Source organism: Sphaeramia orbicularis, chromosome 6 (genome assembly GCF_902148855.1).
Source record: "Sphaeramia orbicularis chromosome 6, fSphaOr1.1, whole genome shotgun sequence".
Lineage (NCBI taxonomy): Eukaryota > Metazoa > Chordata > Actinopteri > Kurtiformes > Apogonidae > Sphaeramia > Sphaeramia orbicularis.
Window position 1 is genome coordinate 48354799 of NC_043962.1, and position 23871 is coordinate 48378669.

Below are 23871 nucleotides of genomic sequence, written 5' to 3' on the forward strand. Positions count from 1 at the left end.
GTATCAACTACACTTGTAGTCCAGACTTTTCCTCCAAAACGCTATTTATTGCCTTTCCTTTTCTTGTCTTGATGTTCAGTTTCAGTTCAGATCTTCAGTTTGTTACAGAACAGGTGGATATCAGTGCAAAGCATCTGCCACCAAAAATATTGTCCATTTAGATTGAAACCACAACCTATATTCTCATGCATAACATACTTTATATATCAATTATAATCATAGTATAATAACATTAAAGTGCACTGTATAAACTGCAGAAAAAAATCCAGTTTAATAATCTGCAGCCTATAATGAATCAGTGGTTTGGTTTGCATTTGTCATGGTCAAGATCCCCAACTGATCGAAAAGCAAAGCATCAGACTTTTTAACTGCAAACACTGTAAAAACATTCAGGAATGAGAGAGATATCCTCTGTGAATATGCCTTGAACTTACACAATGGTGACTTCTAATACTTCATAGTAAAAAACATCACTCCTCTGAGGCTTGTTGTAAAACAACATTAGCTCCTACAGCCAATTGTAAACCTTTGCCAATAAAAGGTCTTCATCAAATGATGTTTTACAGACATTGTACAATAAGCAGCGGTTCTCAACCATCTTTCATAAAACTAAAGACCAAGACTGCCAGAAACCTCAAAGATATTATGTAAAAGGGATCTAATCATACTTTTTTATTGAACCTCAGCAATTTATTCTTTGTTTAAATCTGGAAAAAAATGACATAGGAAGGTGATGATATGTGTAAATAATGACACAATTCAAACAGGACCAAAATATACTTTCTCTCTCTCTCTCTTTACTACTGGTTATATTTTTTACTTTTTTTTTTTTTTTTACCCCTTCTGGGGCCAGGACTTCAGCTTTTTATTTTTTCCTATTTCTTTGTCTTGATCATCAGTCATATGGAAATAACTGTGTATTTTACCCCTAGTCTGTTTATGTTTAATCAGTTTGTTTGAATAGAGTTGGTTTTTTTTCACTTCAGCTCAGTATGTCTGACAAAAATAATATCTGTAATCACCTTAAACAGATGGCATTTTGGAGCCTCGACAGAGACACATTGCATTATAAGGACACATCGTGTATCACTTCGTTCTAATCCAGCACATTCAGCCCCAACTGACATTGCCAAGTAATGTCAGAGAAGGCAATTCAGGCAATCAGTTTTCTCACATCCTAAAATTAACCATTGAAACATATATATATATATATATATATATATATATATACATATATATATATATATATATATATATATATATATATATACACACACACATATATATATGTATAAACCTAACTCTTACCCTAAAAATAGTCTAAACTTAACTCAAACCCTAACCTTATAATTAACTCCTAAATGTCTTAAGGGGTTTCCAAAAGCATTTCTTAAAGCTAGATTTTCTTCCTTTATAGAAATGTCCTCACTCCTCATATAACTCAAAATGACCCTCACAAAAATAGCTTTATAAGTCCAATGTCATCATGTATTACATCATTTTATAGTATCTATTCCAAGAACAAGCTGAGGGAAAATGATACAGAAAAAATAGACCACTTTATGAGAGAACAGCCCCTTTTACTTGAACCAAAAAGGAAAAGAACTAACATAATATGAGTTCAGAGTCAGTATATCCCTCATGATCACACTCTTTTCTGGTTTTAACACAAAATTTTCACAGCTCAACATCAAGCTCATTCTTGGTCAAATGAGGTTATGTTGGTTTTATGTGACACCAGGCAGCATTAAAAACCCACTTATCTCCTCATCTTGGGGTCTTTATCTTCAGATCTAAAGACGAGCCCACCAACAGTGAACAGTGACAAGCAAATAACAGTTTAGCTTTCACAATGGCCAATGCCATATACAGTCACAAATGAACACAGACATAATGAGCTGAAAGGAGCCTTTTTTAAACAACCATTACATTTGTAACTAAACAGAACATTTCCTGGAAAAGAAAGATGTCCTGCGTCATTTTTCTGAAAAAGGGATGAAGTGCTGCTTGTACACGATTTTACAGACGGTGTGAGACAGATCTGCAAAAACTGAAGGACTGAACACGTTTAATATGTGGGGAGTACAATAAAAGTACAGTAAAAAAATAAACATAAAAAAACCCCAAAACTAATACTAATATATCAATACCAGAGAAAGCAGAAATAAATTGCCATGTTAACAAAAGTCTTATAACCAGCATTCACATGTGTACACCATAAAAAAGGTCATTAGTAACTTTAAAAAAGGGGAAACTACAGGTTCTAGATCCTCTGATCTCAGGTGGTAAAAGTGACATTTGTTGTTGATTAAGTTATAAAATACTGTTAAATGAAATGTATTTAACATATGTGAAGCTACTACTGAAATCTACTTGATAATACTGCTTCTTGGTTACCACAATATTTCTCTGCCCCTTAGCATCTCTAACTCTCAAGATTGACATAAATACAGTCAGGTCTGTAATTGGACATTCACACAAATGTTGTAATGTTGCCTCTGAACACCTACACACAGGATCTGAAATTAAGCCATCAACATATGGTGGAAGTGTACATCTCCAGGAGGAAACATCTGGTGGTGTTCTTAGGTTCCAGACTTCAGGCTGTCATTGACTACAAAGGATTTCCATCAAGTATTAAAAACAATTCATGCATTTTTAATGATCTTAGTTTGTCCAATTACTTTTGAGCCTTTGAAAATGGAGGGACTTTGTTTAAAATGGTTGTGATTCCTAAATGATTAATGGTATATTCTTGTTTAACCCCTCAAATTAAAGCTGTAAGTCCACACTTCAATCACATCTTGAATTGTTTCAGATCCACTTTGGTGGTGTACAGAGGGAACATTCTGTAAAATTTGTGCCACTGTCCGAATATTTACGGACCTGACTGTATCTCATAATAACGAAATGCAATGAATGCAAACCCCTATTTACACAAGTAAAAATGTAATAATCATCAAAATATCACTAAACTTTCTATTTAATTATGAAATATTATTTTGAAAAACTCACAGAATTACATAGAAAATTAAAAATGATTAAAATCTGTAACTTCTGGTGTTGTTTAAAGTCACTGGTAATAAGTAATACATGTCACTTCCTTAATCTTTCATTATTAAGGTCTGCTCATTACTATATAATTAGATATTTCCTCATGATTTTTCCAGAGTTATCTGCCAATGATCTAAATATATAAAATTTTTCTTGAAGAAAAGAGCAGAAAAGCTGTAGCACATTGATATTTAACCCTGTAAACCCTAAACCATTAAATCATTGACAGAAAATTCCATTTCTTTCAAACTGGAGCCTTTATTGGTCCTTCTGAATGACCAAAACATTTTTTTTTCAAATATCAATTTCCATGTATGAGTTTAAATTTTGTATCATATTTGATACATCGGGTCTCAATGCTCAAATATTATTATTACTGAACAAACGACAAGATAATATAACACAAACGTCTAACAAATTGGTGATTCTTTTTCAAAATTGGCAAAGTTCGGCCTCCTTCCTCATCAGTGACAGAAAAAAAATATCACACTGATCATGCTGAGGGCTTCAAAACTCATGTATCAAATATGATACGTTTGACGTTATGGGGTTAAAATGCATTTTAATGGTGCAAAAACACATAAACGCATAAATGCACTTCAGAGTAAAGGACAGAAGATATGTGTAATCAGTTTAGAATCTGCCTAAATTTGTTTGAAGTACTCATCAGATCTGAGATTCAGGTCTACTGATCAGCGATACTAAGGAAGTTTACAGTGTCTAGTCCCACATAATGTCAACCACATGTAAAGAGAAAATAAATCCCTTTATCATTGTGATTTGTTTGTACAAGTTGTAGTAAACCACTCCTACACAACAACCAGTGGAACCACCTGACTACAAGGAGGAAAACATGGCACTTTGTGGTTTAATAATATTGTAGAATGAGAAGAAGACCAGATTGTTCGCTCTGGCAGAGCGCTGTGTGCTCTAGTGCACCTTTATATCATTCGTAAGCACCCACATCACTTGTAAAATCCTTACATGACACAGTAAATTTGCAGTGGTGAAGCCTTAACATCTACACTGACAGACTTCCAACTTGCTATCAATCACTCCTTTGCAGCTGTTTTAACATAGGATCAATTAAAGTCTGCACACCAACAAAGGCTGGTCTGTGTCTGTGGGCTGTTGTGGTGACAAAGACTGAGTGACCTACAGCCTCACAGCTCACAGACCTGTCAGAGCAGTGATTCAGGCCTGTTTGAACTGGACCAAATCCAGCAAGACCAGTGCCGATCTGCATTTGTCAAGTGTATAAACTCACAGCCCAAGGGGATGGTCACTCTAACCCACACTTTGCATATAAAGTGGGTGCACACACACAGCCAATCATACACAATGAGTACAGACTTTGAGCTCACTGTAACAGCTGCCACCAGTACAGATTAGATGAGTTTTATTCATTGGTCCAGCCCAAATGAGAAAAACATGCTCCCCTTTGAACAACTATATGACTAATAGCTACATCAATGTCAGATGTAGAGAGAAGAATGAAAAAAGACAAGATTTTAAACATGGAGTCAGACAAAATCAAGTGCAACGTATAACAAAAACATTAACTGCCTACACCTGGCATCCTATTTTTCACTTTACATGTAGACTACTTTGGAAGCAATCAAGACCAATATCACAGTGCAAGCAAAAGCTCTTTGGCAGGCTAAAGGGCTATTAAACGTTAAACATGCAGGTGTCTGCCATATTTGTAGAGAGAGTACATTATGGAATTGTAGTGATCACAAAAAATGCATTTTATTTAGGCAGTGAGTGACTACTTTTGAGAAATACATGTGATGGAAGGTATAGGTTGGAACAAGGGAAGTTTGTCTTCTCTGGTGCAAATTAAAGAGTCAAAACCACATCTTTAAGCTCTCTGTTTATGAAATCAACCAGAATTTAGCCTGAGAATTCCTCCAATGGTGTAATAGTGTTAAAATAAGCCTTAAGGAGACACTAGTGCTTAGCATGCGATACAATTGCTTAAAGCTGTCAACTAAAAGCCTCATGATGCCATTAGTTTCTCCCTTGCGTCTGTTTTTACTCCAGCTTTGTGTTTTTTATGTTGTCTCATTTTGTAATTAGGGGTCTATTTTACAATGCATTAATCAGACATCAGAAAGAGGCAGAGGGAAGCACAATGTCCGTTTAAAGACTTTCTGATGCATGATCTGTGTTTACTTTGGCAAGTTACAGTATAATTTAGCAGTTCTATTAGAAAAGACACATACACAGATGGATATTAGCTGTTTAGTTTTGCTTCCTGTAATCATTTCAGTTCATTTTGGGTGAAACAAACAGGATACAATAGGTAGTGATCATTTTATTTGTGCTGAGGTGTGCACCATGTAAAAAATTGACATCCATGCATAGACAAAAAGAACTTATTCATTGATAATTCTATCTTCTGTTTGTGCTTATTTGGGTGAAATGATTTTACAAACCTCTTGGGTTTTTGTGTCACCAGCACATTTTATTGTATTTTGATCATTTTTCTTGGTTTTCATATTTTCATTTTGCAAATAAATAAATTGGTGCAGCAATTCTACAGATACACTCATTCATTCTGAAGAGACTCTCATTCAGTTAAATGGTAAATCTCTTCAACCTCAGGGAACTACAGTACAACACTGAGCTGAAGAAACAATACTGTAAAACAAAACAAAAGAAGACAGTACTTTACAGTACGGATATCATATATTTTAAGTCAACAATGTATGATGACTTAGGAGAAATGATGCAGAAAACAACTGCACACATAAACACAAAAGTTTATACTTATTAATAATAACAAATATATGTAATAATGGTATGAAAAAGGCAATTATTCCAAACTTAGACACCCAAAGTCATATTTATATGATGCAAGATTTAAAAGATGCTGCTTAATATCAGTTTGACAGACATGATAAATATGCAGCAGTCATTCAGCTTATAGCCAAATGCCTCTCGTTAAAAGATAAAGAAAGTGCTTCAACACGCTTATAGATAAACAGTTACGAGAGAGGCGTTTGCAATCAATCAAGAAGCCACAGCTGCTTACTCCACATGACCAAACATGGTCACATATGAAAAAGTCCCTGACCAGGAATAAATTCCACATAGTTTACAAGCCAAAACATACTGGTGACCTTTTCTACTGATCATTAAAATGTTTGCCTTCAGTTAGAGTGAAAGTGTTTCTATTTGATAACCACGGTGGATGGTACAGACAATTGTCTCAGTGTGGCTCCTTGGTGCTTTACAGCTCAGTTTTGTTTTAATAAAGCAGAGGATAGACAGTTCATCATTACCTGACAGGCGAGCAGAGCAAAACGACACATGCTTCGTTGCATTAACAACTTCATGCATAGTATATGTGTGTCTTGCACTGTTCCAGCTTTTAAATAAACTGATAGCAAACTGCACATTAATTTACATTCAAAGTTGAGTTATAGTTTCCTCTTCAACCAGGGGCTCATTGGAAATAGATGCAGCTTTGTGCACTCCCTGTTCCGCATCCCACCCTAAGATGGTGATCTGAGCCTCCTTTTAAGGAAGTACACAGGCACTGTTAGTTGTAGTGTCCCAGCTTGGCAAGGTGCAAGGCCACAGACAGAGAGCGTGGTTTACTCTAGGAAATACCTGCTGCTGTACAGAGTGGCGATCCAAGAATAACTTATTTCCATTGTGGAAGTAAGGAATCAGCTTTCTGTAATGCTCCTGGATTATAGAAAGTGCAAATGGAAAACTGACTGTCAGACCCAGAGTTGAGAAGTATGCAATATATACTTCTATATGCACAAATACTTCCTTACTGTACTTAAATAGAGGTTTTATTTATCTGAACTTGACTTGAGTATTTGTTTTGTTTTGTTTTTTACTTTAACTCTCATTTTAGAACGATTACCTGTACTTTCAGCTTGTCAAAACAGGCTGGTTATGCTTTCATTTTAATGCATTTGAAGAAATTTTTTGAAAAATTTTTACCAATTATTTTTGCATTTTATGCACCATAGCAATCGTTATTGACTTAGAAAAGATGGTCTCTCGTTGAATACATCATTAAACTTAACAATCTTCATATGAAAACAAGTTAAAAGGGTAAACATGACCGAAAAATGCAAAAGAAGTGACCAAAACAATGTAACAAAAAGGCACTTTGTAAAGAACATCAGTACTTCTGCATGAGTAATAAATCTGTGTGCTTTTGCCACATCTGGACAAATCACAAAAAAAAAGTCAGATTTAAACAGTTTTCATTACACTTTACATCCAGTCAAGCTTGATGGCAGGTAAACTGCACATGAATGACTCCGTTAATGTTAGATCCACAGACACTCACCTCTACTCACCTCCTGCAATTTGCTGCTGTGGGAAACAATTTCCTCTCCCATTTAGTGTCCCACCTGTAATAACTACAGAGCAGAGAGCCCCCTCCTCCATGAAAACACACCACACTGAAGTTACAGAGGCACATTTGTCCTCTAAAGCATTAGCAGCTGGATGGAGCCTTTATCGGTCTTATTTGGACTGAATGATTCACAACCTCTTTCTTTAGAAATCCCTCATGTCTTACTCTCTCCTGTTATATTAACAGATAGTGATGTTTAACACTGCCTTTGTCATATGGGACATAAATCATCCACAACTAAACAGGTAATTAAATACAGATTTGTGGCCAGTTCTGATGGAGTGTTGAGTCAAACACCTCATGCACAAACATTTCACTATAGATCACACAGCTGGTTTCACCAGTGTAACTCCAAATTATTGTGATTTCAGGAATCAAGAGGGGAGAGGATGCTCTGGAAACCCAAACACATTTCCAGTCCCTGAGGAGAAGAATCTACGGTCATAAACTCACACACTCCAGCCCCATGCGGTTGCAGTCTTTATCTTCACTACCATCTAAGGAATAGGAGTCTGACTTGGCATATCCACTACAGCAAACAGCTTTTCCACAGCCAGACGTCTGCTCAATGTATGAGCAACAAAAAGTCAAATTATAGTATTCAGTCTTGTCTAGGGGAGATGCAAGTGTTAAGCCTCACGGAGTGGAAAAAGGAGGAATGTGAGAGTTTGAAGCCACTCATCTGCACATGTCTACACCAGTGTAGACAACTTGACCATTCATATCTGCCTGATCAGAAAATTTCTTTTATTGTATTGCTGCTTCATGGATGCAACTAGAAAGATCAAATTCCTTAGAAGAAATATAATGAATCATGTACAATCGGCATCATATTTACAACTTTCTAGGAATTTAGCTGTCTGATATAATAGTGAAAATCATCAGTTAAGTGACATTTATTGCACTTCAGCAAAAAACGGTATGCAACTTACCAAACAAATGTTCAAAATGGGGAAGAAATGCAACACATTGAATAGAAAATGTATATATGAAGGTTGTGCATGCTTATAATTATTGTTCAGAGAATCAGCAAACGGTTTTCTATTGCATTTTATGTCCTCTTGAAGCTGTTCACCTGCCTGTCTCCATCTACATCACAAGTGTCTAATGAGTCTACACTTCAGGGTTTTTATTCATTTTTTTGCAACTTTTCAAAAGCATTTCTATGGACTTTAAACTTAATAAGTGCATTGTCTAGGATTGCAGGCATAAAGTACTTTTATCAGCCTTCTAAATCTATCACATCTCCTCTTGAGTTTACATTGTCTTTGTATGACATCAAACTGAAACCAGCATAAATTCAAGCAGCATTTCTGTCATCTGTTCAACCAAACCAAGCTCAAATTATAAATTGTTAAAAAGTAAAAGAAGCATCACAGTTCATTATGATGAAAACTCACCAGGCCGGCAGACCAAAGTGATTGGCTTCCTGTTGGAAATCAGCAAAGGGAGAGCCTCCAGAAGTTTATAAAGGAGCAGACACAGCCCCGCCTCAGTGATGCTCCCTCTGATCGTGTGTGCGGTCTATGGTTCCTTACTTCTGGTTTATATGCAATGCGTTATGATTCAGCATCAATTCTTATGGCATACTTTGGTCAGTTTGACAGAATTTTGCCTTCTTGGGTTCTTTATGTGAATGATCACAGTTGACGTTCATTCATTTGCTTGATTTTACAGGACAAATCAAATCACATCATGAATACTACTCGCCCCTTTTTGTGTCTTTGATAAAGCGACAAATATTTAGGAGGATGTATAATAAAACTGAAGTTACATTACCATGATGTTGATAGTTAAAGAGTTTCCGTTCATTAGACGGTTTCTCCCTGGCACAGCCTCTCTGGTTTGGCCACTTTACAAAAATGGTTAAGGAATGAAGAGCCACTCCTCTGGAACCATCTGTGGTAGCCAAACAGAGCCAGTTGTTTATTGCTTACAGTGGGCTCACGTCAACCAAAACCCAAATAACAGGGATGTTCCTAAACAGCATTATTGTTAACTTTCCTATTTGTTTACTCAATCACAGAATTTATAGCCAACTGTGCATCTTCATGACATTTGAAACGCCTCTCTTATTGTGAAATAATGAACAGAACAGGATCAAAATGGAACATAAGAATTAAAAACAAAGCCGTTGACAACTTGAATTTGCTTTTATTTCATCAGGCAGGTGTAGACAGCAGGGAAGACAAAGCAACGTTTTACAAATAGAACACAGTTTTCAATATTATTAACTTATTCTTTTCTGTAACAGATCATATTTCTGTGGCTAAAGGAAAATGAAGATGTAAAGGATGCCTAGAGTACAAACATCAGCACAGTACACTGAAGTAACACATGTAACGTGAAATGGAGTGTACATCAAATAAAAAGGTTTGCATGTCCTTCTGGAGAATAGTTTGTAACAAATTCCCTCATGTAACAGTTCCTGGTAGTATTAAATAAGTGCACATAATAATTTAGCAAAAAAATGAAAAAGTACCAACTGTTTAAAATGGTTAAAATCCTAATTATATTAATCCAAAATAATTTTTTCATATTCACAGTTAAAGGGCATGAACACAATCATAAGATCCTTAGAAGTGGTTATTAACCAGTGTTTTACTACTATAAAACTTCTACCATTTCTCTTATTTAACAGCCATTAAACATGTCAAAGACCTACACAGACGTTTATGGATTTTGTGGTTTAGCACATGTACAGCATTTGGCTCTCAAGTTTCCCTTAAATATTTTTTACGAGGGTTGGAGTTGTTCAAGGAGAGATTTAACTCCAAAATCTAAAAAAAATTTATAAAATCACCACAGGCAGTTCATTTAGCACAAGTTACTTAAAGCTGCAGGAGTTGAAATCAGGATAAAACAGCAGAAAGTGAAAATACACGCCTTCCCTCTGCCACTCTCTCCTCTCAGTCCAAACCAAAAAACTAAACAAACTAAATTAACAAATATAGATGAACCTGACCTTGTCTGATCTTCTTATGGAAAAGTGAAGCTAATTTTCCAAGCTTCTGATGGAATCTATTTAGCGAATGGTATTTAAAACTGTCAGCCTTGTTTTTAACCCTCCTAGCTGTCTCAAAGCACCTTCGATTGGACAAAAACCTGTATCAGGAAGTAGATTTGCTACATCCTGAAAACAAAGGTAAGGAGATGCAGAAATCTCATGTCCTCTCAGACCACTTCAACTATATACTGAAAAGGAAATATGGGATTTTTGCCCAATGACACTAAAAACTGCCAAGTGCTGCAGCTTTAATGCAACTGAATTTCTGGACAAATAATGAAGGCACACATTAAAAAAGGAGAATATTTGGAAAGCTTATTAAAACAGTGTAATACAGTCAGTTTAGGTAAAGAAAACATAAGCAATCAATACAGGGTTTAAGAAATTGGCAAAAAAAAAGAGAACATTTAGGAGAAACAACTGGGATATTTCCTGAGATTAAAGTAAAAAAGTCTGCAAAATGAAGCCATGTTTGGTATAAATAGAGGTAAAATCCTGTAAAAGTTGACAACCTAGTTCATAGTAAGACTGGGAATTATGTACCCTTATGTACCCAAAACGTTCATTTTTAAAGATGTAGTTTCTCAGTTTTGTGTGTACCACAATCTGCTGCACAACCAGTCACATGAACACCAGGCAAACTAAAACCTGCTGCTCATCCCCGGAACGCAACCAACTCAGCTTTTAAAGCTAATTATGTAATAAAAGGGAACCAAAACAACACTAAACAAACCAAACTTTCCAGAATTAAACAGAAAATGGACAAACCCACAACTTTCTGCGATGGCTTATGATACACTTCTGTAGTGGCCAAGAATTAATCAAAATGACGGAATGAAAACTAGAGGTTCCATAACAAACCAGAATCTTTTCCTAAATGTTACCAAGTTAACACCAAACCCAAGCCACTCACCAGGCTACAGTGATAAGATTTTATGGACTTTATCTGTATTTATACCAAGTATGACTCAATTTTTTTTCATATTTATATGAAAATATGAAATATATTCATAAAATATTTTCATATTTTTTCCTCATAATATTTCAAATATAAACCCCGGTTCCTGACCATTTTTTTAACATGACCATAATATGCCATCAAAGCTTTTTAATGCAATGGAGCAAGGAGGCTGATTCTCCTTTCTGAATATGTCATGTTTAGACTTTTATCTGCTTTACCAAAAATTCACATAAGTAAATAATTTAATCTCCTCTGTAGGATCACCATACACGCATTAGTCAAGACAAGTAGCTCCAAAATAAATATAAAAACACACACTTCTTCAGTGCTTACACCAAACACATGTCCACACAGTGCTGAAACACTTACAGTACATATCTGAATGTTCTCAGGGCTCAGTCAGGCCTGTCAGAAAAAAGCCAGGCCATTATGACACATACAGCAGCTTCCAGAGAAGACTTACATATATCCTCAGACTCAAATTAACAATTAACAACAATCTGTTTTGATTTTTTAATATCAATTAGTTTCAGAGTTTTTGAAAAGCTTTATTTTCACTATACCTAATTAAATCATACCCAACCAACTACAGCCAAAGTAAAGTCTTACAGCCATAAGAGTTGATTCAAGTTGATGTTTTAGCTTTTCCCTGGTCCTCCACCTTTTTAATAGCTGCCTGAATCTTCATCTGATCTCCCAACAGCTGACGAGGTTTCACGGGTTTGAGGTTTTCATCCAGCTCAAGCAATACAGGTATTCCAGTGGGTAAAGTCACACTGACAATATCCTCATCTGATATCCCTGTTAAAATAAGGACAGAAATATTTAGATACAGCATTCGATAATCATCATGGAATCTTCATGAAAGCTCTCTTGTCTCAGTCTCCTCTACAGTGGCTGCTAAAAATGTCTGCAGGCCTTCATTAGGCCCAGTGTTCTGTCTGATCTGAGTTTTTTTTAATTAAGGGGATATCAACTATGGTCCACATTCAAACATAGCAGGTAAAGAGGAAGTCTGTTCTGAGCTACTGCTTAAACATAGTGGACTCGACCAGCTCCATCTGGAGATAAACCTCTCACTGTATAGCTAGTACTTAACACACAACAAATAATATTTTCAGGTGATTATACCTTAATGAAAATATAATTATTAATATCAGCTTGAATTTTACCTCAGCAATCTTAGACGCTGTACCCTATTGCCTAACAATTGAAGGACAAAACAGGTTAATTTCCTGTGTTTCCTAATATTACGTAACAGTGCTCTATGTGAAGCTAGTGAAGTGTGTGACACATGAAGCCACCAAGGCTTACGAGTGTGATAAAGGTCAAAGTGGAACCCCTGACTATGTAATGTAATTTAAACTCATTGACCTTTTTGTACAAGTTCAACCTTCCATTTCTGGAACTGAAATACTGTATGTCCAGTTCATTGACTAATATCTAGAAAGTGCAGCCTGAATTCCACAGAAGAGCTATTGCAAAATTCAACTGCATGCATGTATCCCACAAACAAAAACTGTCCTTCAGCAACATACCTTCCAGGTGTTTCAGCAGGGCTCTGCAGCTATTTCCATGAGCAGAAATGAGCACAGTCCTGCCTTTCTTTATCTCTGGTACAACAGTGCTATCCCAATATGGCAGCAGCCTGTCCAACACCTCTTTCAGGCTTTCTGCTCGGGGAAGGTTTTCCTTCTGCACATCGCAAGTTGTGTATCTGCGATCATTATATATTTCCTGGAAGTAAGGATGGGATTCATCAATTGGGGGTGGGGTTATGTCATAGCTCCTTCGCCACAACTTCACCTTTTCCTCACCATGTTCTTGAGCCATCTCTGCCCGGTTCAGGCCAATCAGGGCACCATAATGCCGTTCATTCAGTCTCCAAGACTTGACCACAGGGACCCACTCCTGGCCCATGGCCTCCAACACAAGCCATGCTGTCTGGATGGAACGGCTCAGTATGGAAGTGAACACTATGTCAAACTTGAAGCCCTGTTCCTTCAGGAGCCTGCCACAGTCTTGAGCTTCTGTCACCCCATTGTCGCTCAGTTTCTGGTCAACCCAGCTGCAAAAACGGTTCTCTTTGTTCCAGGCCCCCTCTCCATGTCTGAGCAGAAAGAGTTTGTACTGGGACATCAGAAGTACAAACAGAGAAAACCTGCACATAGACAGAGATGAAAAGAGTTGGTTACTGATGACATAAATTAAACCACTAATAAATTTCAACAGTGAAACAGTGATCTGCAGCTTACAATATATGTGTTAAGCAAGTCACAGCTTTTTGTATCTGATCCAACTAGCATGAAGCTCAGGACCAGAAGGGACGTGGGAGGAAGGACCAGTAAAAGGTTAGAGGTTGTCTTGAATGGCAGGCCAAAGGCAGACAGCTTACGAGGCAGTCAAAAATGAAGGATAACATTACCGATGCTACAGACAGCTAAACATTTTAATGAACGCTGCTTGAGCATGTTAGCTAACATGAGGGATGGATGGACGAGCTGTAACATAAAGACAGAATGAGCGAATAAAAAAAACAGCAATCGGGACTTTCCGGTCTCGTCATGATAATTTAAATGTCACTGAAATTTAGAAATATTCGTCTTACCCTCTGTGGGCTGTTATACCGGCCTAACTCTAGCTGGTACAGCCGTCAGTGTTGACAGTATTCAGACCACGTACAGCAGCGTAAGGGACCGTTAATGATTGACATTCTCCTCGGCCAATCAGAATTGTAAATACAGGTCTAAGGTGGTGCTTTCGGATACTGGTATGCCCATAGTAGGAATAGGACTAACGGCTTGGCACGTAAAGCGTTGCGGAAGTAGAGAACACCAAACTGCTGTCCCTTAAATGCATCACAATTCAAAAAGAGGTAAAATAAAAAATTTAAAAAAGCACACTGGTGATGGTTTACTGTATGCAAAGTCACTGGATTAATGGTTTACAGCTGTGGTTTAAGGATGTGTTTGTAGGGAGGAGGAAACAGTTTATGTAACGTGAATCATGTTAAATTCACGGTAAGAGCTATAAATAAAAATGAGTAAATAGCCTTCAGATATACGCACAAAGTAAAGAATAATAAGATCTACAAGTGTTTAAATATATTTATTATTATTATTATTATTATTATTATTATTATTATTATTATATTAATATATATTAATTAAATATGAATCATACAATTTAGCATACCTTGCTAGTGGTGATGGCTAATGTTGAACTGTTGACATCTGACATGCACACAAACAATGTGTCATATAACTTAGATAATCATGATTTCATCTACGCACATTATCCCCAGATCATGTATGTAGATGAAATGGTCAGTCAATTAATCCGATTTTTCCACTAAATACCTGAAAATTCAGAGTATCCTCTCACATTGAGGGTTCTCCCCAAGTTTTCAGGAAGTTTAGGTTCACGGCGGTCGAATTTTGTTTATTTATTTAAATTTCTGTTATTCTTGACCTGTATTTGTGAAAGAAATACTGACTATTTACTGTAAATCTTAAAAGTTGTATTCATATCAACATTTTTGTCAAGTTTGCTGAAGAATTAAGCTCAGATGTATCCTTTTGTTAGTCCTGCAGGGAAATTTGAGTCATGTCACATGGTTTCGGTCCATTATTATTATTATTATTATTATTATTATTATTATTATTATTATTATTATTATTATTATTATTATTATTATCTGTTTCCAAACATTTGAAAAAGCTGGGGCAGATAATAAACAACACCCAAAAAGGTTAAAGACAAAACTTGTAAATGAAGCGTGCTGCATCTAATCTTTACAATATTAGGGAATGCCCTGACACTGATGCATTTATTGTTGACTCACAACACTGGTATGATTATCTTTCATAATAAGTGACAATATTGTCTGTTATATGTTGTGGCTTTTTTGTGTTGTCTGTTTGGACTCAGAGTTGGATGATAAAGTTGAACTCAACTCATCCAAACAACCTGAGTTGAATCTGAGTCTTTTTTTTCTTTTTTTCTTTTTTTGGTAAATGACTTTCTGTAACTTCTAGTTCAATATTCACAGTCTCTTTATGGAGTGATTCCCAGAGTCACAGAGTTTGAAGCTCTTTTTCAAGCGTGTGAGCTTATGTAATTGACATATGTGAGCTGTTGAGCTTGTAGTAATGATTCACTGCATCTCCACTGACTCTATATCAGCATGATTTTCAACCCTCTGTTGGAGCAGAGCCATAATTGATTCATGCACTTTTTAGTATAAATATTGTCACTTCTTAAAACTGCACAGCAAAAACAACCACATGACAAAGACACATATTATTCTTAAATTCAACAAATTCTTGTTTAGGAAAAAAACAACAATTGAGTGGGTGTAGTCAGTGAAAAGCTATGATGGGCTAGCATAGATTTTATTTGAAGGGGACGAGGGAACATATGGACACGTCTTCCCCTAGTACCCCTGGGGTATTTTGTGATCTTTCAAATGGATTCGTTTGTGTCTTTTCTGGATCAGTTTATAGCAGAAATGTTTTTGGGTTATTTACAGGGGTTACCAAAAGTTCTTAGCTCAAGCCTCAGAAGTTACATTAGGTATTTCCCCTGGACCCAAACACCCAAAAATACACTATGTTCTTCCATATCTACATGGCAAAATTATAACCATAACACTTTTATTTTGCTCCAGTTATTTGATTGGCTGAAATCAAACATAATTTAAATTTAAATCTATGATACTACTCATTTTAGAGTGGCCTTTTATGGTGACCAACCTAAGGCACACTGGTACAATAGTGATGCTGTCTAATACAAGCATGCTGATGCAGTAAAGCAGAAGTGCACACATATTCAAGTAAATCTGAGAACAAAAATGTAGCACTTTATCATTTCAACCCATCAAAAACCTGGACCAAAAATGTGTTAGATTTTATTTTTGTTCATCCATTTTTTGAACAGCTTACTCCTTGAGAGGGTTGAGGGCAGGGACATGTCTCCAGTTTATCACAAAGAAAAATAGTAAACCATGAGATTAAAATATATGTATTATATAAATGTATTTGATTCTAAGAAATATATCAGAACAGTTATCAAATTAGTCATTTTAGTTTAGTCATAAAAAAATAAAAGTTTAAGCAAGTTGCATGCAACCCACTGTTTTAGCTTGTTACTTGTTAAATTCAACTGAGTATTGGCTGGTGTAGTGCTACCATAGTGCCAAGATCATCCAAGGTATGTTGAAATCTAACAAAAGGCACCTTATTCCCTCATGACAAAATACAATATAGTCATATCATGACCCTCTGCTTTAATGAGATAAATTCATAAGTAAATAGACACAAACACTGATTCCAAGACTTTCCTGAGCAGTAGTTACAAAGTAAAGTAACTACTGCTCTGAACACATATAATTACACTTTATTATTTGATAACAGTTCATCACACTGTTTATAGTCATCACAGTCAAACTGTTTATTGTCAAACAGTTTGACACCCCATTAATTTTTAGTGATACTGAACTTGGTGTGACTTCTATCTTAAACTGGGCCTGGAATGTGTATTTATTCAATAAACCTGACATTGGCAAACACAAAACACACAGAACTGTATTTCTCAATTCTTTATGTTTTCATGTTGAGACAAATGTCCACCATGCAAAGTAAGCTTTAGATAGCAAGGACAAAGTCAGGTCAAAGGACAAACTAGTGGTCCTTTTTTAGCAAATATGGCAGCTTACTCATTGTCGGATTCTTATTGCTTACAAGGCTGGAAATATGAAATACTAGCATCACTTCAAGACCTGAGTAGCTGCACTGTGTTTATGAATACATCATGCTAAAGAAGCAACAGTGATACAGTAGTACGTGTGATTTTCTACATACGTCTTTCATAATACATTATACATTATGGAAAACGTGTGTTCTCAGAGAATAATCACAGTGTACTACATTAACTCACTTGTAAAACTGGTTGTCAAGTCCATATTGTCATTATAAAATGAAAAGTTCAGTTTTATGATTCAGAGACAAAGTTTACTGTCCAGCATCAAACAGCTTCTTTCTGCCCTCCATACCCGACATGGCATCCACATTCTTACGCCAGTCAGTCACTTCCTCTTTCTGTAGGGTAGAAAAGTGGAAAAAAAACGAAATAATTTAATTCAGTTTTCATCGACAAGGTCAGATGTTTCCCTCTCTGGCAGGGGTGTCAAACTCAGATCCTCGAGGGCTGGTATCCTGCATGTTTTAGATGTTTCCCTCTTCCATCACACCTGGAAGCCATTACATCGTTATCAGGCTTCTGCAGAGCATGATTAGGAGCTGATCATTAATTGAACCAGGTGTGGAAGGAAGAGGGAAGTATCTAAAGCATGCAGGATACCAGTCCTCGAGGACCGGAGTTTGACACCTGTGCTCTATGGTCATGTTTAGATCTGGAATATGCTGTCCTTTATTATCAGTTCTTATTGATGTATTTGATGATATTTGGAGGAATGCATGAACCCCTCTTGATTCAGGGAAATAAAGAAATCATCATTATATGTATAAATATAGGCTTAACTGTTTTAAAGTCATTCAGTTCTTCATTCCACTCTTTAAATGAGCACAAATTCATTCATGCAAGTTCACCGTACAACATAACAGATCATTACTGGCCTTCAGTCAAATTACCTTTCCCACAATAGCACTTCTACTTTTTTTTGCACAATTTGTATGTAAAATTACCCCTCAAAAACCTAAACAGCTGCTGGTCTCCAAAAGCATCTACTGATGTATAATGTTCAATAACTTTTAAACCACTAATCTTATCAATATATGTAATATTCAGGTAAAATGCAGTTTCTCAGATTTTTATCAGCATCAGATATGACCCATTTGGACGTTCAGAGGCTCTGTAGTGAATCAGTTTCTGAGACACTGATTCACCAGTAAAACCCATGTTGTTTGACAAATAACAGTTGTTTTTATGTTCACTTAATGCTAAATTTGGCCGAAAAAATCACTTATGAACATCCACATAAGCAGTATATCAAAATATAGGAAAATAATAGCTTTTCACTGAAAAAATGCATGATGAATCCCTCAGGAAATGTTAAATGTAGAGAAAAATCCATTTGGAAGTCACCACAAAAATAGTTTAAGGATTCAGCTAAAGCGCTTACCTTCTCTTCTTCCTTCTTCACAGTCTTCAGGTTGGCCTTAAAGTCCACAGATTCTTTGACCTTTGCCCCCAGCAGAGCTCCAAGCATGGCATCAGCAGAAACCCGGACTCTCTTCAGGTTTGGTCTCTTCATTTTTCCCTTCAGCTCAAAGATCTTTTGAGACAGGTCTTGTATCTTTGTGAGAAACCAGTTTGAGAGTTTTGTTTATATGCAGAATGCAAAGAATTACAATTTCTAAGGTGACTGTTCTCATGTTATAGGGGAAAGATTTCTAGAGTGTAATAAGTCAGTAATGTTACCAACCTCTCTGTCATTTTTGGACACCTTTGCAGCAATGTCATACCGCTCCTCATCAGCAACATCAATTTTCTGGTGTAATTCTTTACAAAGATTCTGTGGACAAACATGTTTCAGACTTGTAATGAATATCAGGCAAAAGAAAACAGCAGTAATAGGTGAAAATACGGGTAGTCTGCAGCTTTTTATGGAAAAACGAGAAGTAAGGATTATAACCAAAGCAGTGCAATATGGTGTCTGTTATGTACATCTGCACAGATGCATGCTGCAAGTTTTGATCAGCGCTGATACAGTACAGATAGTTTTGTTGAGGAAAAGCCTGTATCAGCCCTGTAGCTCCTGCTAAATTCCAAAACACATCACACATTAATCTTTTAAGCTAAACTTTTGAACAATATGGAGTACCAAAACGACCATTATAAATAAATAAATAAATAAATACAAATTTAAGAAGATAGATAGATAGATAGATAGATAGATAGATAGATAGATAGATAGATAGATAGATAGATAGATAGATAGATAGATAGATAGATAGATAGATAGATAGATAGATAGATAGATAGATAGATTTTTTTAATTTTTTTTTTTTTTTTTATCATGGTAGCTTGCTTCTCCACAATAATCCATCAGCTGCTGTCAGTGCAAACTTGCACTGGCACTGATTTTTGCAAAATGTTCTATTGCTGCCGATTAATCTAGTTGGTGGATCTATCTCTAATTTGGATGAATAGCACAGACATCTCTATTTTTCACTTTTTCCTTCTAAAGAAAAGGGTCTGATAAAAAATGTTGACATTTGCAGTATCAGATGTTCCATACTACCATGGTAGTTAGTGAGCTAACAGTATGAACTATGTTTTGGTATGTCTAAGACCAGCGGTATGTGAATTGCAAACTATTTCCAGGTAAATATTACAGTATGCGAGCTCTGGACACAAATATCCCACATTGCAATGCAGACATGACAGTGACAGAAAATGGCTTAATACGAACCCAGTCACTGACAGTCAGAAGTATTACACACATGACTTTACAGTTTGTATTGTTACACACATGTTGGTACCATTTGATGATCATGATTTAGGTGAGGTTGGCCAGTTACCATGGTTACATGCTCCACAAAGTCAATGAAGTTTGCAGAAAGTGCCATGGACTTACACTTTGAGCAGTGTGTACAGAAATATACATTATTGACTTTATTTACACAAAAGCATGTTGAACATTAGTAAATATTGTGTTACGCTGCACATATTATGGAATTTCAGATGGACCCATTATGTTGTGTGTATTATCCTCACTATTGTGGTTTGTTATTTTGAGCTTCCGAGACAAAATCGTCATTATATTTAAGGCACCAAGTCTCAGCAGAATACATCACCAAACTGAATTCCTTTTGGCTCTGTAGAGATCATTTTAAAAAGTTTAAAGTTTAAATTTGAACCTTCCAGGTGCTGCAAATCTATCTTTCTATTCATTCCGGCAAAAATTGAGTGGATTTCTACAACCCGTTTCATTTCCTTCTTAATTTGTTATGTTTTATAACTAGTTATGTCACGGCATTTGCACATATAAGGTCAAGACTTCCGATGAACATTTGTCCGAGTACACCATAATTATTTATCATCAGCAGCAGTTGTAGTAAAAACTGAAAATATGTTCAACTTCAGGCCAATTACCTAAATTGTTTAGTTGTTTGGTTGTATTAATGAGCACAAGTGGCTGAATTGGACAGAAACCACAGCCAACAACTAGGAGGGGACGGAGTGTGAAGTGGCTCATTTGGATTTAAAGGGCCAGCGCTCAAAACGACTTTTCTCATGTCATTCGTCAGAAATGGGGTTGAAGATGGGCCTGTGGACTTTAATTAATGAAGGATTCAGACCCAAGCATAGCATATGTAGACCACAGGGAAATGTTTTAAAATGCATATTTCCATTTAAAAAAAAGCAAAATATCACTCCTTTAAAATGTGTAGTGTTTTTATGTAACAAATGTACCTGAAGATCCTGCAAAGAGAGGCTTGACATTTGCAGTTCAGGGACTTTTTCAGCCAGGATTCTCTCTCGTTCATCTTTTCTGAATTGTTTTTCACTTTCCAGCTCGGTCATAGCCTTCTTTATCATTTTGGTCTGGTGCACAAAGGTAAACCACTCCAGTCAAAACATATACCACGTGTTATTTAAAGGTTGATGCATATTATCTTGTGTTACTGTCTGAGACACAGGCAAATATAAATACCTTCAAAAACAGTCTGCGGGATGCAGAGATTTTTGGCTTCACTTTCTGGAATAACAGACATGTACATGTTTTCAGTGCACTGATATTTAATATTTCTCAGTATTTTGTAACAAGCAGAAGAATTGAATATTTTAGCTTTTACAGATATGACAGATGAGTCCCTTTAATATGGACCTTATCACACTGATGCAGCAGGCTGATGATAATTAATTTACAACAGTCTAATGCAACCAAAGATGTTAAAGAAAAAGCTCAAGTTAGGAGATATATCTATTGACAGGCATATTTATATCCATGATGAAAGTATACAGTGTCCAAGCTTTTACAGTTAAATCAACTCACCACAGGCCTATACAGTTTGGAAGGATGTGCCCATAAACCATGGAGAGAAGAAGAAAACATTGTGTTTACTACCTTTTTTACATTTAATGTGAGTTATTATACAGTGTGATGAAGGTTGATTAGACTGAGATACTTACGCATCAGACATTGTTGTATTTTTGTGACCTCCGCTGATAAATCAAAAAGAGCAGAGTCAGTAAATTCAGTTTACTGTAAAGCAAAATATGTTTAGGAAACTCATACATACACAAATGGTTGTGGGTCCGTAATATGTGAAACAATGTGTGACATTGTCTGAAGGTCAGACTTGTGACTAAAATAAACCTTTCTTCAAGAAAGTCACGAATATTTATAATAATTTTAGAAGTGATCAGTAAAAAATAAACTGCACATTGTAACATTGTGTTCATTTTATATATTTGACACATCTGATAAAATATGCAAGAAATGTATCAATGGAGAAATCTAAAAATGTTTCAAAATGTTATTTATTATTGTAAACTTATGTACAAAAGAAGCCAGCTGATTTCAGTCATGATCAAAAACTCCCCTTGAGAAGAGAGTGTCATTTGGTTGAAAAAGAAAACACAAACCTATATTAGATTTTAAGAGATTATAATGAACATAAAATTGTTTCAGAGCAGAATCTTTCCTGACTGCTGAATTTACTTTCTCTGTTGTGTGAATAGTTTCAATAAAAATCCTTACCTTAAATGTGATATAGCCTCTGACTTCTTTTCCGAGATGAGACAAGCAGAAACAGGGCAGATATATAGATTCCAGTCCTCATGTGAGTGGCTCACCAAAATAGATCCGCTGTCCTCACCATTCTTGCACTGTCTCCTACATCCCATATGTCTGAGGTGTGAAAGTTTTTTACTGCAATGATTTTAGTCTAAACAATGTCTCCTTGGAGAGGAGGTTGAAGGAGGTTTTATCCAAAAGTTTTTTTGTGCAGTTAAAAAAGTTATACAAGGAAAACAGAGGAAAAAAAGACAAATATGACATAGGCCAAGTGCATGAACTTTAATAAAGTCGTGCTAACAAGTTTTAAGTAACATATACTTAGTAGGAAATCAGTGTAAGTGTGTGTCAGAAAGCCAGTTTATTACAACAGACATAAAACTGAAACAGTTGTTAATTTACAAATGACAGACAACAAGCAAACCAAACTGTGGTTTGGAAGAAATATGCTGCCATCTAAAGGATTCAGAGGAGAACTGCAAGAAAAAAAAATCTGCATCACAAATATATATGAAATAAAGGTTAAGATCATAGCATAAAACAAAAATGTACAAAAATAAAATTATATAACATCAGTAATCTATACTGAACAAAAATAACATAATGGATTGAGCTCAATCAACACTGTTTATATTATATGTAATGAATTCAGGTAACAAATTAAGATCATGGGCAATATAAATATAAGACAGTGAGATCTCCAGTTCAAACAGTTTTATCCTTGTTTCCAGAGGCAGTCAACAGCTTCTTCCTGCCCTTGGTACCAGACATGGCCTTTGCTTTCTTACACCAGTCAGTCACCAAAGCATGGAGGTAAAGCAGATTTGACTGAAAATAACCTCTGAGTCCACACTACCCTGAAACAGGAGCCAGGTTTGAGTTTTACTCTTGCTTTTTGACTGTTTTCAGGTTGGCCTTGATGTCAAAGAACTCCCACGAGACATTTGATGTGACTTCATCCAAGATCTTCACTCTCTTCAAGTTTGGCCTCTGAAACTTTCCCTGGATCTCTGTTTCATGATTTCAATCTGATCAGGGAGAAGAGAGGATCATGTGAGTGAAATATTTGCATTGTGTGCCAACATATAGTATATATATTGTCAACATGTTTAGATTTATAAACCTAGGATTCAGAAGTCATATCACATAGTAATTTAATATTATGTTAAAACAAAATAAAACACATTGAAAAAAACAACAACAACAACAAAGAACTGACATTATTATTGCTACTTGTTTTCTTAGGCTCCTGCTAGAAAGGTTTACCCATTTAAGTGGCAGTAAAAATGGGGATTAGTTAATGCGCTGACATAAGCTGGGTGGTGGTTTTGCACTCATCAGCACATCAACTGTGGCATCTTCTTTATCAAATGTTATCTTGGATGGAAGCAGTAAACTGACTTCAAGGTACTTTCTCCATGTGGCATAGTTGTGACCTGTATGCAGGGCTTTTCTTGGCTGAAAAAGAAGTAGAGGTGGTACTCTCCTGATCTTGTGGACTTCACCTTTAGCTGTTTCAGGATTCATACAACCACAATATTTTAGGCCTTTTTTTTTTATCTTACTATGAGCTGTTTTGAAGTCTTGCTGTAACTTCATCAAGTGAGCAAAATCATTGATTATATATAGATATATTGATCATTTGTGTGGTATGGTGGTGCAGAGGTTACAACTATCAAAAGGAGGTCCTGACT

The 23871-nt window shown here is 35.9% G+C and overlaps 2 protein-coding genes across 3 annotated transcripts; both read right to left on the reverse strand.

Annotated features, from left to right (window-relative positions):
• Positions 1-9578: 9578 nt before the first annotated feature.
• On the reverse strand, positions 9579-14112 carry bpgm (2,3-bisphosphoglycerate mutase). 2 transcript variants are annotated; one of them, XM_030136731.1, is made up of 3 exons: positions 14021-14112; positions 12951-13573; positions 9579-12213 (listed from the first exon to the last, which is right to left on the reverse strand). In XM_030136731.1, the coding sequence occupies exons 2-3, from the start codon at positions 13549-13551 to the stop codon at positions 12038-12040; spliced, it is 777 nt and encodes a 258-aa protein (XP_029992591.1). In that variant the 5' UTR covers positions 13552-13573; positions 14021-14112; the 3' UTR covers positions 9579-12037. The 2 variants fall into 2 exon arrangements, with proteins under 2 accessions (XP_029992591.1, XP_029992592.1); XM_030136732.1 differs by lacking the exon at positions 14021-14112 and adding an exon at positions 13668-13991.
• Positions 14113-17423: 3311 nt separating this feature from the next.
• On the reverse strand, positions 17424-21581 carry LOC115420395 (troponin I, slow skeletal muscle-like). The gene is made up of 6 exons (XM_030135632.1): positions 21571-21581; positions 21092-21170; positions 20851-20982; positions 18857-18946; positions 18554-18727; positions 17424-17510 (listed from the first exon to the last, which is right to left on the reverse strand). Exons 1-6 carry the CDS (start codon positions 21579-21581, stop codon positions 17424-17426), a joined length of 573 nt encoding a protein of 190 aa, XP_029991492.1.
• Between the last annotated feature and the right edge of the window lie 2290 nt (positions 21582-23871).

What these genes read in the sequence shown, in the direction of transcription:
- bpgm (XM_030136731.1), bottom strand. Translation starts at nt 13,551, where the DNA reads ATGTCCCAGTACAAACTCTTTCTGCTCAGACATGGAGAGGGGGCCTGG. An exon ending in CCTGCTGAAACACCTGGAAG is followed by an intron (nt 12,214 to 12,950) that starts GTATGTTGCTGA and finishes TTATTTTAACAG; the next exon opens with GGATATCAGATGAGGATATT.
- LOC115420395 (XM_030135632.1), bottom strand. An exon ending in TCTCTTTGCAGGATCTTCAG is followed by an intron (nt 18,947 to 20,850) that starts GTACATTTGTTA and finishes GTTTGTCCACAG; the next exon opens with AATCTTTGTAAAGAATTACA. An exon ending in TGAAGAAGGAAGAAGAGAAG is followed by an intron (nt 17,511 to 18,553) that starts GTAAGCGCTTTA and finishes TCTACCCTACAG; the next exon opens with AAAGAGGAAGTGACTGACTG.